The sequence below is a fragment of the Paramisgurnus dabryanus genome, chromosome 19 (genome assembly GCF_030506205.2).
Source record: "Paramisgurnus dabryanus chromosome 19, PD_genome_1.1, whole genome shotgun sequence".
In the NCBI taxonomy this organism is placed as follows: Eukaryota; Metazoa; Chordata; class Actinopteri; order Cypriniformes; family Cobitidae; genus Paramisgurnus; species Paramisgurnus dabryanus.
The window spans coordinates 3,742,336-3,756,766 of NC_133355.1; the positions used below are offsets into that span (position 1 = coordinate 3,742,336).

General features: G+C 35.7%; 1 protein-coding gene across 2 annotated transcripts in view; it reads right to left on the reverse strand.

Annotated features, from left to right (window-relative positions):
• syngap1a (synaptic Ras GTPase activating protein 1a) overlaps positions 1-14,431 on the reverse strand; it is a 56,060-nt gene that overhangs the window by 41,229 nt on the left and 400 nt on the right. For both annotated transcript variants that reach the window (XM_065283650.2, XM_065283670.2), the window contains exons 2-3: positions 9,616-9,746; positions 1,637-1,742 (exon numbers count right to left, since the gene is read on the reverse strand). In XM_065283650.2, the coding sequence (XP_065139722.1) occupies positions 1,637-1,742; positions 9,616-9,746 (237 nt within the window). The remainder of the gene's footprint in view (positions 1-1,636; positions 1,743-9,615; positions 9,747-14,431) is intronic.

Consider the following 14,431-nt stretch of genomic DNA (forward strand, 5'->3'; position numbering starts at 1 on the left):
ACACACTACACTTTCACGAACACACACACCTCTTGAACACATACATGCACACATAAACTACCTCCCACACAAGCAAGACATTTTATTTAAATGAGCTATAAGCAGAAGAACAATGATGTAGAAAAAAACATATTGGCATCATATTAATGAAAACTTACAAGTGCTTATTTGTTGTAAAACTATAATGTAGAAATACAAAAAAGTTCTCAACTATTTCATCTGAATGAGCGCGCGCGCACACACACACACACACACACACACACACACACACACACACACACACACACACACACACACACACACACACACACACACACACACACACACACACACACACACACACACACACGCACGGGTCAAAAACCCACTCAGAATAATAGTTCAGTCCACAGCTTTGCTGCACAACCTAACACAGAACAATCCAAACGACACACAGGGGGAGACAACGACTTACAGTTTCCATGACAACAAAAACCTTGAAATTATGGACGACGATCCTGAGCATTACATAAGAATGAAAGTAAAGCAAAAGAAAATATAATAAAGAAAGAGAGAGAGATGGTGGGCCAAAGTGCTCGTGTTCCCCTGAGCTATAGCTTAACACACGACCATCTGTAATTATTGTCATGGTAACCAGAGGAACGGTACAGTGTGTGTGTGTGTGTGTGTGTTTTAGTGATAATCTTACTGTATCATTGTGTATGTGAGAGTTGTGCATATGTTTATGTGTAAATATGCACTCATGTGAATATAAATGCTGTATAGTTAACTGTATATAAAAATCAGTGCAATAAACTGCTGCTATTGATCAAATATTATAATAAATGTTTTCTCAAATGCCCCTGATTTGCGTCTACAAACCTTAAATTGAACCACATGCTTGATTTGGAAAAAAGTATTAATATTGCAACTATTGGAATGACACATTTTTGAAGGGAAAGTGATGATAAACATTTTATATCTGACACTGCTGTTTCTTTAGGATGTGAAACAACATTAAAGCCCCAAGCACTCTAAACCAAACTGATGCCAACAACGTAGCACCAGTGAAAACAGACTTCGAGGTCATCTTACATCGACTGTGGTTGTTTCCGAAATACTGCCCTACACCCATATAATCCCTACCTTAGTTTGCTAATATAGTCCACTTGAATGAGTAAATGAAAGCGCTTTTGGTGCCATCTTGTGTCGAGAAGCAGGAGTTTATTTGGCACACACCTTAATGCCAAGGGTTGTAGCGGCTAGCCGGTGAGTTTACATTGTACACTCATTATTGCGGTGCATTATGGGATTGAATAAGTGCACTCGATAATGTCCACTATAATTTTGGACACCACTACAAATGGCTGCCCCCTTAAACAGTGCACTATTTAAAGGTAAAGGGAGCCATTTCAAACAGCCTGTGTGTGTGTGTTGTCTGCGTCTAGGTTTAAAGTTGCATTGACACACCAAGCTAACGGTCAACACCTGACTGTTTTTTTTTGTGTGTGTGTGTGCGTGTTTACCTGTCTTAGTGTCTGTGTGTGTTTATGTGTGTGTGTGTGTGAGAGAGAGAGAGTTTACCTGTCTCAGTGTCTATGTGTGTGCGTGTGTGTTTATGTTGTGTGTGTGTGTGTGTGTGTGTGTGAGAGTTTACCTGTCTCAGGGTGTGGTCTGGTATCTGCTGGTACACTGACAGTCCTCCGCAGCAGTTTGTGTCGATGATTGACAGGATGATGATCACTCATCAGCAACGGATGAACCTGACACACACACACATTCATTTATAATGAAGACAGTAATAATAATAATAATAATTCTGTTTGTACATGACATCTCAGTGTTGCCCAAGTTTATTTGTGTCAGCACTTTCGCCAGGGTAGGTTACTAATATGTGTTCAAGTCAATCATTTTTTGATCCGGAGGTGCATGCTAAGCTTATACTTGATATGTCCGCACCTTGGTTAACTTAACACAACTTTTTCATGTACTATGGCTCTTTGATCAGAAGGAAGTCCTTATTATTCTAAAATCACTGTTAAGTTTGAGTCGTTTAAAACATGCATTTGATAAAGCAACACTCATCAAACATAATCATCATGAATATTCTTTATTACCATGAAAATACCTCAAAAGGTTTGAAGCAAAGCAATAGAAATATGCTTATGGGTATTTCAGGGAGCTGCGTGTGTAATGTTACTCCTTCTGTGGCACATATTAAGTCCCTGAACGAGATCACCCTTTGGTGTTTGGATGTACCTGCATTTCACCATAAATCATAATTTATTGTGAAGCATAGCAAGCATTATCGCACGATCAGTCAGCACTAGTACAGAACCTGTCAGTTTTCATTTTGTGGCAGAACATTTTTTCTTTATGTGGAGAAACTACCTGAAAAGTGTAACCAGCTGTTGAACTAACTAAAGTGCATAACCAGATGTTTAACTAACTGAAAAGTGTTTAATTTACTCAAGGCTAGTTAACTAACTGAAGAGTATTTAACTAACTGAAGAGTGTTTAACTAACTGAAGAGTGTTTAACTAACTGAAGAGTGTTTAACTAACCAAAGAGTGTTTAACTAACCAAAGAGTGTTTAACTATCTGAAGAGTGTTTAACTAACAGATTTTAACTAACTGAAGGGTGTTTAACTAACTGAAGAGTGTTTAACTAACTGAAGAGTGTTTAACTAACCAAAGAGTGTTTAACTATCTGAAGAGTGTTTAACTAACAGATTTTAACTAACCGAAGAGTGTTTAGCTATCTGAAGAGTGTTTAACTAATTGAAGAGTGTTTAACTAACCAAAGAGTGTTTAACTATTTGAAGAGTGTTTAACTATCTGAAGAGTGTTTAACTATCTGAAGAGTGTTTAACTAACCAAAGAGTGTTTAACTATCTGAAGAGTGTTTAACTATTTGAAGAGTGTTTAACTATCTGAAGAGTGTTTAACTATCTGAATATTGTTTAACTAACCAAAGAGTGTTTAACTATCTGAAGAGTGTTTACCTAACAGATTTTAACTAAATGAAGGGTGTTTAACTACCAGATTTTAACTAACCGAAGAGTATTTAACTATCTGAAGAGTGTTTAACTAACCAAAGAGTGATTAACTATCTGAAGAGTTTTTTAACTATTTGAATAGTGTTTAACTAACCAAAAAGTGTTTAACTTTCTGAACGGTGTTAAACTAATTGAAGAGCGTTTTAACTATTTGAATAGTGTTTAACTATCTGAAAAGTGTTTAACTAACCGAAGAGTATTTAACTAGCCGAAGAGTGTTTAACTAACCAAAGAGTGATTAAGAGTTTTTAACTATTTGAATAGTGTTTAACTATCTGAAGAGTGTTTAACTATCTGAAGAGTGTTTACCTATCTGAAGAGTGTTTAACTATTTGAAGAGTGTTTAACTATCTGAAGAGTGTTTAACTAATTGAAGAGTGTTTAACTATCTGAAGAGTGTTTAACTAATTGAAAAGGGTTTAACTATTTGAAGAGTGTTTAACTATCTGAAGAGTGTTTAACTAACCAAAGAGTGTTTAACTATCTGAAGAGTGTTTAACTATTTGAAGAGTGTTAAACTATCTGAAGAGTGTTTAACTAACCAAAGAGTGATTAACTAACCAAAGAGTGTTTAACTATCTGAAGAGTGTTTAACTATTTGAAGAGTGTTAAACTATCTGAAGAGTGTTTAACTAACCAAAGAGTGATTAACTCTAACACAGGAAGATATTTTGAGAAATGTTAGTTCAGATCCTTAGATTGGTTTGTTTACAAGCATTTCTCCAGAATAATTTCTTTGTGTTCATCATTACACAGGTTAATAATAACATGAGAGAATTGTTATTTTTGGGTGAACTAGCTAGAGACTGTGTTACTTAAGCCCTTTTCACACAGAAATTCCGTAAAATACACGGGACAGGCATCCTGGATTTTTCCGGAATAGTTAGATTCACACTGCCAAGATTACACGGCATCTGATGGTCCCGGAAAGACACGTGACCTGTTGAAAGTCCCGCCCTCTCTTCTACTCAGCGTCTGAAGTTTGCAAAGTATTTATTATTCCTCTCTCCAGAAACAACTTGCGTGCATTTTTGTTTATAATATACGGAAAAGGACTAGGGCCACTGGTGAAAAAATATTTGAATTCTGACTTTAATCTCAGAATTCTGACTTTAAACTCAGAATTCTGACTTTAAACTCAGAATTCTGAGAATAAAGTCAGAATTCAAATTTTGAGTTTAAAGTCAGAATTCTGAGATTAAAGTCAGAATTCAAATTTTGAGTTTAAAGTCAGAATTCTGAGAATAAAGTCAGAATTCTGAGATTAAAGTCAGAATTCTGAGATTAAAGTCAGAATTCTGAGAATAAAGTCAGAATTCTGAGAATAAAGTCAGAATTCTGAGAATAAAGTCAGAATTCTGAGAATAAAGTCAGAATTCAAATTTTGAGTTTAAAGTCAGAATTCTGAGAATAAAGTCAGAATTCTGAGATTAAAGTCAGAATTCTGAGAATAAAGTCAGAATTCAAATTTTGAGTTTAAAGTCAGAATTCTGAGAATAAAGTCAGAATTCTGAGATTAAAGTCAGAATTCTGAGAATAAAGTCAGAATTCAAATTTTGAGTTTAAAGTCAGAATTCTGAGAATAAAGTCAGAATTCTGAGATTAAAGTCAGAATTCTGAGAATAAAGTCAGAATTCAAATTTTGAGTTTAAAGTCAGAATTCTGAGAATAAAGTCAGAATTCTGAGAATAAAGTCAGAATTCAAATTTTGAGTTTAAAGTCAGAATTCTGAGAATAAAGTCAGAATTCTGAGATTAAAGTCAGAATTCTGAAAATAAAGTCAGAATTCTGAGAATAAAGTCAGAATTCTGAGAATAAAGTCAGAATTCAAATTTTGAGTTTAAAGTCAGAATTCTGAGAATAAAGTCAGAATTCTGAGATTAAAGTCAGAATTCTGAGAATAAAGTCAGAATTCAAATTTTGAGTTTAAAGTCAGAATTCTGAGAATAAAGTCAGAATTCTGAGAATAAAGTCAGAATTCAAATTTTGAGTTTAAAGTCAGAATTCTGAGAATAAAGTCAGAATTCTGAGATTAAAGTCAGAATTCTGAGAATAAAGTCAGAATTCAAATTTTGAGTTTAAAGTCAGAATTCTGAGAATAAAGTCAGAATTCTGAGAATAAAGTCAGAATTCAAATTTTGAGTTTAAAGTCAGAATTCTGAGAATAAAGTCAGAATTCTGAGATTAAAGTCAGAATTCTGAAAATAAAGTCAGAATTCTGAGAATAAAGTCAGAATTCTGAGAATAAAGTCAGAATTCAAATTTTGAGTTTAAAGTCAGAATTCTGAGAATAAAGTCAGAATTCTGAGATTAAAGTCAGAATTCTGAGATTAAAGTCAGAATTCTGAGAATAAAGTCAGAATTCAAATTTTGAGTTTAAAGTCAGAATTCTGAGATTAAAGTCAGAATTCAGAGAATAAAGTCAGAATTCAAATTTTGAGTTTAAAGTCAGAATTCCGAGATTAAAGTCAGAATTCTGAGAATAAAGTCAGAATTCAAATTTTGAGTTTAAAGTCAGAATTCTGAGAATAAAGTCAGAATTCTGAGATTAAAGTCAGAATTCTGAGATTAAAGTCAGAATTCAAATTTTGAGTTTAAAGTCAGGATTCCGAGATTAAAGACAGAATTCTGAGATTAAAGTCAGAATTCTGAGAATAAAGTCAGAATTCAAATTTTGAGTTTAAAGTCAGAATTCTGAGATTAAAGTCAGAATTCTGAGAATAAAGTCAGAATTCAAATTTTGAGTTTAAAGTCAGAATTCTGAGATTAAAGTCAGAATTCTGAGATTAAAGTCAGAATTCTGAGAATAAAGTCAGAATTCTGAGATTAAAGTCAGAATTCAAATTTTGAGTTTAAAGTCAGAATTCAAATTTTGAGTTTAAAGTCAGAATTCTGAGAATAAAGTCAGAATTCAAATTTTGAGTTTAAAGTCAGAATTCTGAGATTAAAATCAGAATTCCGAGATTAAAGTCAGAATTCTGAGAATAAAGTCAGAATTCAAATTTTGAGTTTAAAGTCAGAATTCTGAGAATAAAGTCAGAATTCTGAGATTAAAGTCAGAATTCTGAGATTAAAGTCAGAATTCTTAGATTAAAGTCAGAATTCTGAGATTAAAGTCAGAATTCTGAGATTTAAGTCAGAATTGTCAGAATTCTGAGAATAAAGTCAGAATTCTGAGAATAAAGTCAGAATTCTGAGATTAAAGTCAGAATTCTTAGATTAAAGTCAGAATTCTGAGATTAAAGTCAGAATTCTGAGATTAAAGTCAGAATTCAAATTTTGAGTTTAAAGTCATGATTCCGAGATTAAAGTCAGAATTCTGAGAATAAAGTCAGAATTCTGAGAATAAAGTCAGAATTCAAATTTTGAGTTTAAAGTCAGAATTCTGAGATTAAAGACAGAATTCAAATTTTGAGTTTAAAGTCAGGATTCCGAGATTAAAGTCAGAATTCTGAGATTAAAGTCAGAATTCAAATTTTGAGTTTAAAGTCAGAATTCCGAGATTAAAGTCAGAATTCTGAGATTAAAGTCAGAATTCAAATTTTGAGTTTAAAGTCAGGATTCCGAGATTAAAGTCAGAATTCTGAGATTAAAGTCAGAATTCTGAGAATAAAGTCAGAATTCAAATTTTGAGTTTAAAAGCCCTATTCGGACGGGATTAGTTTTACAGGGGGTCCTCTGAGAAAATCGTGCTTCTCAGAGGTCCTCTGTGTTTTTAGTCCCGTCCGAATCGGCCATGTCTGTGTTTTTCTCTGACGACCTCCGTAAGAATTCCAGAGCAATTTACCTACTGTTTTTCGCCGAACTCAGAGGTCCTCTGAGAAATTTAATCCCGTCCGGATGCAAATGTCTGTGTTTGCCCGCAATATCTTTTGAAAACGCGGTTCATTTAGTGTTTTGGCCACCGTGATCTGCCGTAAGGTCTTACTAATGCGTGTATATTGTATTTCCTGAGTCCCATTCATTCAGATATGGATGTTTTTTCGCATTCGGCAAAATAAAATAATTAAATCAAGACGAGCTGAATATCAAACACTGTTAAGACTGGCCACTGCCCACTGTAATATCATTAACGTTATAAGAAACTCCGTTCAAAGTTGTTAAACTCCGGAATGTTGATGTTAATTATTAAAGATAATAAATTGTTATTAATCATTATTTCTTCATTTCTTTGGGTTTATTATAAGCAGACAGTTATATAAAACACGTAGGCTAACGTTACTTTAGTAGGATTTGTATATTTTATTTTGATTTGTTAAAATTAAATTAATAAATTACATGTTCTGTCATAATTTTACATTTAAAGCAAAATATTAAACATTACAAACACGCGTTTCCAGAGCACGTGCTCTTCTGCAACGCCCAAATGAAGAAACAGACACTCCCATCTCTGGAATAGCCTGCATCATTTTAATCCCGTCCGAATCGGTACATAAAATCACAGACGTCCTGGGGGACACGTTGAAACTCAAACGTTGTTTGGAAACTAATCCCGTCCGAATAGTGCTAAAGTCAGAATTCTGAGATTAAAGTCAGAATTCTGAGATTAAAGTCAGAATTCTGAGATTAAAGTCAGAATTCTGAGATTAAAGTCAGAATTCTGAGAATAAAGTCAGAATTCAAATTTTGAGTTTAAAAGCCCTATTCGGACGGGATTAGTTTTACAGGGGGTCCTCTGAGAAAATCGTGCTTCTCAGAGGTCCTCTGTGTTTTTAGTCCCGTCCGAATCGGCCATGTCTGTGTTTTTCTCTGACGACCTCCGTAAGAATTCCAGAGCAATTTACCTACTGTTTTTCGCCGAACTCAGAGGTCCTCTGAGAAATTTAATCCCGTCCGGATGCAAATGTCTGTGTTTGCCCGCAATATCTTTTGAAAACGCGGTTCATTTAGTGTTTTGGCCACCGTGATCTGCCGTAAGGTCTTACTAATGCGTGTATATTGTATTTCCTGAGTCCCATTCATTCAGATATGGATGTTTTTTCGCATTCGGCAAAATAAAATAATTAAATCAAGACGAGCTGAATATCAAACACTGTTAAGACTGGCCACTGCCCACTGTAATATCATTAACGTTATAAGAAACTCCGTTCAAAGTTGTTAAACTCCGGAATGTTGATGTTAATTATTAAAGATAATAAATTGTTATTAATCATTATTTCTTCATTTCTTTGGGTTTATTATAAGCAGACAGTTATATAAAACACGTAGGCTAACGTTACTTTAGTAGGATTTGTATATTTTATTTTGATTTGTTAAAATTAAATTAATAAATTACATGTTCTGTCATAATTTTACATTTAAAGCAAAATATTAAACATTACAAACACGCGTTTCCAGAGCACGTGCTCTTCTGCAACGCCCAAATGAAGAAACAGACACTCCCATCTCTGGAATAGCCTGCATCATTTTAATCCCGTCCGAATCGGTACATAAAATCACAGACGTCCTGGGGGACACGTTGAAACTCAAACGTTGTTTGGAAACTAATCCCGTCCGAATAGTGCTAAAGTCAGAATTCTGAGATTAAAGTCAGAATTCTGAGATTAAAGTCAGAATTCTGAGATTAAAGTCAGAATTCTGAGATTAAAGTCAGAACTCTGAGATTAAAGTCAGAATTCCGAGATTAAAGTCAGAATTCTGAGATTAAAGTCAGTTCTATTCTGGTGAATGATCTCAGCTTCAGAGTGTATATTTGACGAGCTCCCTGATTTCTGCTTTGATACAGTTTTCAGACATTTCTCATCGTGATTGTTTATATGCATTTAAAACCCGCCTTTTGAGGAGCTGAAAGATATATCTTGGTGGGATGACGCGCGGGTATTTTCGTTTATTATAGCTCAAATGAGCATGTGACGCGATATTCTTTTATGCTGCTGAATGATCTCCGTTTCAACGCAGTAAGTAACGAGCTAACTTACCTGATATCTGCTTCAGTCCAGTTTGCTGACATTTCTCGTAGTGAATGTTGTAAATCCCTCATTTTAAAGAGTTGAACCAGCTTCATGTTGCCATGACACGCGCGTCCTCACTACGGCACGTGCGTCATTGTTTATGCGTCTCATATATCATTTCCTGATAACTGCTTCAATCTAGTTTGCAACATTTCTCGTGGTGAATGTTTATATGCATGTTATCTCTCGTTGTAAGGAGCTGAACCATAACTTGTGTTGTGATGACGACTTTGACACGCCCATTACGGCATTCTTGCGGCTTCTTGTTCACACAGAGGGTTATCCGGGTATCTGACTAGGTCCTCTTTCCGGCAACGATCCCAGAAGATTAACGGGAGGAGTTTTTGTTCACACAGACGCTTGTCTGGCAATTTTATGGGTATTTTCTGGGACCAAAGGTCTGTGTGAATGGGGTTTTACAGTGTTAAAGCAGCTTCGGTAATGCAGTAAACCATCATAAGTGTTTCATTCAGACCACCAGCACCCTCTAGTGTTCACAGATCTCTCTCTGTGTGTGTGTGTGTGTGTGTGTGCGCGTGCGTTTGTCTGTCTGTCTGTATGTGTGTCTGCCTGTATGTGTGTGTGTGTGTGTGTGTGTGTGTGTGTGTGTGTGTGTGTGTGTTCACCTCCTCTTGATCCAGCAGATAGAACTGATCTCCATCTCTGACGCGCAGCTGGCGGCTCCAGCCGGGGGAGTCGTGGGCGTGGCCATTCAGAGGGGTGTGAGGCCGAGAACATGGAGACACACACCTTCCATCTAAATGACATAAAGACATTCACTTATAATATCTCTAAACAAAAACATCAGAGTAACAAATCTATACCTCAACATTATGTGAGATTTATTTTATATGAGTCACACTTTCCTAAAGTTATTTTTAAGACTCAATGGTGCTGTTTTCCAGGACAGAGCTTATTCTAGTCCCAGACTAAAATGCATCTTCAAGCTGTCTTATTGTCTATCAAAAAAACATCTTACCCTAACGTATCTTAACATAAATCAGTGCCATTGCTCTATATCAATATGTACACCAGTATTATTTTTGTTTGGTATGTTTGTAAAAACTACTGAAATGTCTTGTAACTAATTCCAAATTGAGTTATAACTTAAAAATGTACCACAATGATTGGAATATCAATATTACCAGACAATCTTCATTGTTGCCCTTTTTATTATTTTTAATCAAATTAAAATGATTTGTATCATCTTATTTTTTATTACATTTTTATTTTAAGGTAAATCAATTTTTTATGTAAATTTGCATTTTAATATAGAGTTGATCTAAGAGTTCACACTATGGAAAGCATGGAAAATCATAAAGGGCTTTTGTTAGGATCAGATTGTAGTGGTGTTGTAGGGAAATAAAACAAATCTCAGTGCAAGAATCCTGAATATTCCATATATGGTGCAACACGCAGGAAACAAGACAAATTTAAAACTCGATTTGACACTCGCTTTTGTGTCCTAATCGCCCCCACAGTGAGAGAGAGAGAGAGAGAGAGAGAGAGAGAGAGGGAGAGAAAGAGAGGGAGGGAGGGAGAGAGAGAGAGAGGAAGATAGGTTACAGCCCAAGAGATGTCACTTCCGTGACGCCCACTCTCTCTCTCTCTCTCTCCTGTTCTCTCTCTCTCTCTCTCATGTACTCACACACCCCCTGCCTGTTGCCATGACAACCACATCTGAACGGGCTAAAAAATGACTTAAAGTGACAGATATAGCGAGAGAGTGAGAGGGATTATGAAAGAGAGGAAAAGCAGAGCGGTGGGTGTCGAATGGACGTGTTTGACTACAGCATGAAACTGGAGAGATGCTGGATGAGAACTATTCTGGAAGAGAGAACCAGCTCCAGGTTCCCATAGCAACCATCATGGATGTAATCCCTCTCTCTCTCTCTCTGTAGGTGGGAGTGATCCTCTGACAGCTGGACTCTCACTGTATATTCACTCCCCAACTGATAAAACATTCACAAATACACTTTCATCTTCCACTAATCTCAATACTGAACTCATGTTTAAGCCCTTTAAAGTCATTCATAAACTATAGTTTGCTTCACAAAAATCAAGAGTACCTAATGCTTTACTGTTCTGCTGGAAGGCCTGACAGTTCATTTAGATATCAGAAGATTTAAGTTGAATACTTGTTTTTTTTTTATTAGCTTTAATAATTTAATAAGCGCTTGTTTTTTTAGTTTGTGTTGACATCACTCACGCTGAGCTCAAGGTCAAGCTCAACTCTTCAAGGTGATTGGGAATTTTATGTTGACAAATGTCTGATACTAAGTTCATCCCATAACAACAAAATATAATATAAGTGATAAACTTGGCCTGCTTTGCAAAGAATAAACTAAGAAAAAAATATTTGAGCTCAATATATTACTATTAGTTTAACATTAGTATTTAAATCTGCCATGGATTCATGATTGTTTTTAAATAGCAAAGCAGTTTGTTTTAATATATGGCAACCGGATAAACAACAGGAAATGTGTCTTAAAATATCTGATCATTTAGATTTTTTATTAAGATCAGTTCAGTTTCAAAACAATGCATCAAATGACAAGACTGTAAAAACAAAAATAAGTTTTAGTTAAAAATAATGATGTGCTACGGTAAATACACACTGTACACTGTTAAAAAAAGGAAGCACAAAGTTAAAACAACTTGCTTTTGCAAGTAAATTCAATCTACTATTTTAACTTTTGGCTTTAAAAAGTTGACATAACTTATAAATTCAAGTACTTCAAGTAACTTATAAACTTTATTTTTTAACTTAAAGTAACAAAAATATGTGTTGATAAAAATGCTGCACATTTTTTTTCAGTGTAGGCCACAGATACCAGAGATGTGACCCAAAGTAGTAAAAAGTATAAACCAACAGATAATATAAACATGATATGATCATATTCACACACATGACATTAATGTAACTCATCAGGACAATATGAGCTTAACTTTGCAAGATTGAGCCGCTGACAATATGATCACATACATGATGAAATATTCACAATCAAGACTACAAGATAACACTGAAGATCTTACGATTATTCTCATCATGACGCTTAAGATAATGAGGGAGGTTTTTTACTGCTTGTTAAATGATAATTTACTTACTTCCATGATATCCAATGTTTACGGTTTTTTTTCAAGTTTTTTTGAGGAAAACATTAAAGGATTTTTTTCCATATTGTGAACTTTAGGGGCTTTTTACACCTGGTCAGTTCATGCGTTTTCTCTGATCAGATAGCTATCCGATCGTAAAAAGACCAGGTGTAAATGCCATCCGAAACGTTTTCGAGACGGATATAAAGCCGATCACTCAAATAACTTCAGGAGGTAGTCTGGGACGCATTTCAGACGAAACTGGACAAGTGTAAATACATCTGGTTGATGAAAACCCATATGTCAGCGCATAACTACTCCCAAATGCAAACACGTCACCCGGAAGTTAGCCGGCAAATAGGCAAACAAACAAAGACGACGCGCTCGCTGCTTTACGGAGTGACGACAGTGGGTAAAAAGCTTCCTAGAACCAATAAAAGAGTCTAATGAAAAACTCGAATGACATTAAACAAAGAAATAAAACTTTGAGAGAGAGAGAGTTTTGTGAACGCTTTTCCCTGTCATAGACCTGTACGTTAAATCACAGCGGCGTTACTCTCCTGCTGCTCTGAACTGCACATCCCAACTCATGCCGAGCAAGGAGACATGCGTCCCCTGCCCAAGATACAGTAAAACATACAGTAAGTGCTGCCTTTTGTTGCATAAACATGGTCTTAAGCTTTTTAAAGCAGAGTAATCAATAGTGTATTTGCATTTTGCGCGGGAGTTGAAGATCGGATTCATATCCGTTTTGCCAAGACGCATTTATGTGGCCAAATGTAAATGGAAGAGTTTTAACAACTCAGATAGCTATCCGATCAGAGAAAACACATGAAGTGACCAGGTGTAAAAAGGCCCTTAGTGGACCTCAACAGTTTACAGTTTCAATGCAGCTTCAAAGGACTCTAAACAATCCCAAAGGAGGCACAAGAGTCTTATCTTGCCAAACAATCCTCATTTTTACACATTTTTATAGGCGTGTCGTTATATTTGCGCGGCCCACTGCTGTGACATCATACATGTGAGAACGTCGTTGTACATCCCCATACGTTCATTTATTTCTCAGTCCACCACAAAATTAAAATTTACCACCACAAATAAATGTTTGCACATCGCGTTTATCACTACCTCTGTCTCACAGGACAGTTTCTGTTCAAACACCGATGGCATCCGTTGACACGCTCCGCTAAGCTTCAAGTTTTAGCTCAAAATACCCCACAGATAATTTATTATAAGATGTTAAAATTGACACTTTTTAGATGTGAGCAAAAATGTGCTGTTTATGGGTGTACACTTTAAAATGCAAATGAGCTTAATGCAAACACTGATCACAATTATGGTGGTTTGATGAAATTGAAACTCAATTGTGCTTTCAATGAATTATTTTTTCTCTCTCTGCACTAAATGTCAGTGCCCTGGTTGGATAGTGCCGATTAAGGGGTGGTATTATTATAATAAGATCCCATTCTGACATCACAAGGGGAGCCAGATTTCAATGAGCTATTTTTCACATGCTTGCAGAGAATGGTTTACCAAAACTAAGTTACTGGGTTGATCTTTTACACATTGTCTAAGTTGATAGAAGCACTGGGGACACAATTATAGCACTTAAACATGGAAAAAGTCAGATTTTCATGATGTGTTCCCTTTAATAATTTACATGGCTATTAATTGTGATTAAATAGGATTAGATGAATCAAGAACATGATTTCTCTTGTTTGAGTCTTGACTAGCACAACTTATGTCACTGTGTGTATTTACTGTTGCATTGATTCAATGTGCAGAATAAACTTGTTTTACTAAACAGCAAAACGGTGTGATAGACACATGGAGCAGCACAATGATGCTCCACTTTAAAACTCACTTCAGAATTACTCAATGTGAATGACCTCTCCAGATCACAACAGCACGATTCCAACTAACCTTTACAATCATCATCACCATTATCCTAATACAGTAACTCTGTGTGGTTGTGATCAATGATCACTTTAAATCTCTGATCAGTGTACAGTATATACATTACAGTAACACTGAATTAAAGGATAGTTGTAGATCTCTGTGTTTGTGATCGATCTGATCACTTTAAATCTCGTCAGTGTACAGCAGATACAGTGACTCTGAATTAAAGGATGTAAGTTAGTTGTATTTCTGTGTGTTTGTGAGTCGTTTCGGCATCTATAAATAAACCACTCGTCCAGTCACGGCCCTCGACGCACATCTGCTGTTACCGAGCGCTCAACTCTCACAGCTCATTATCAATACAATCAATAAATATAGAGCGCGTGCTCGTATCACTGGACTGTAGTGTCACGAGAACAGCCAATCATCTGCCGGCGCGAGGCCGTA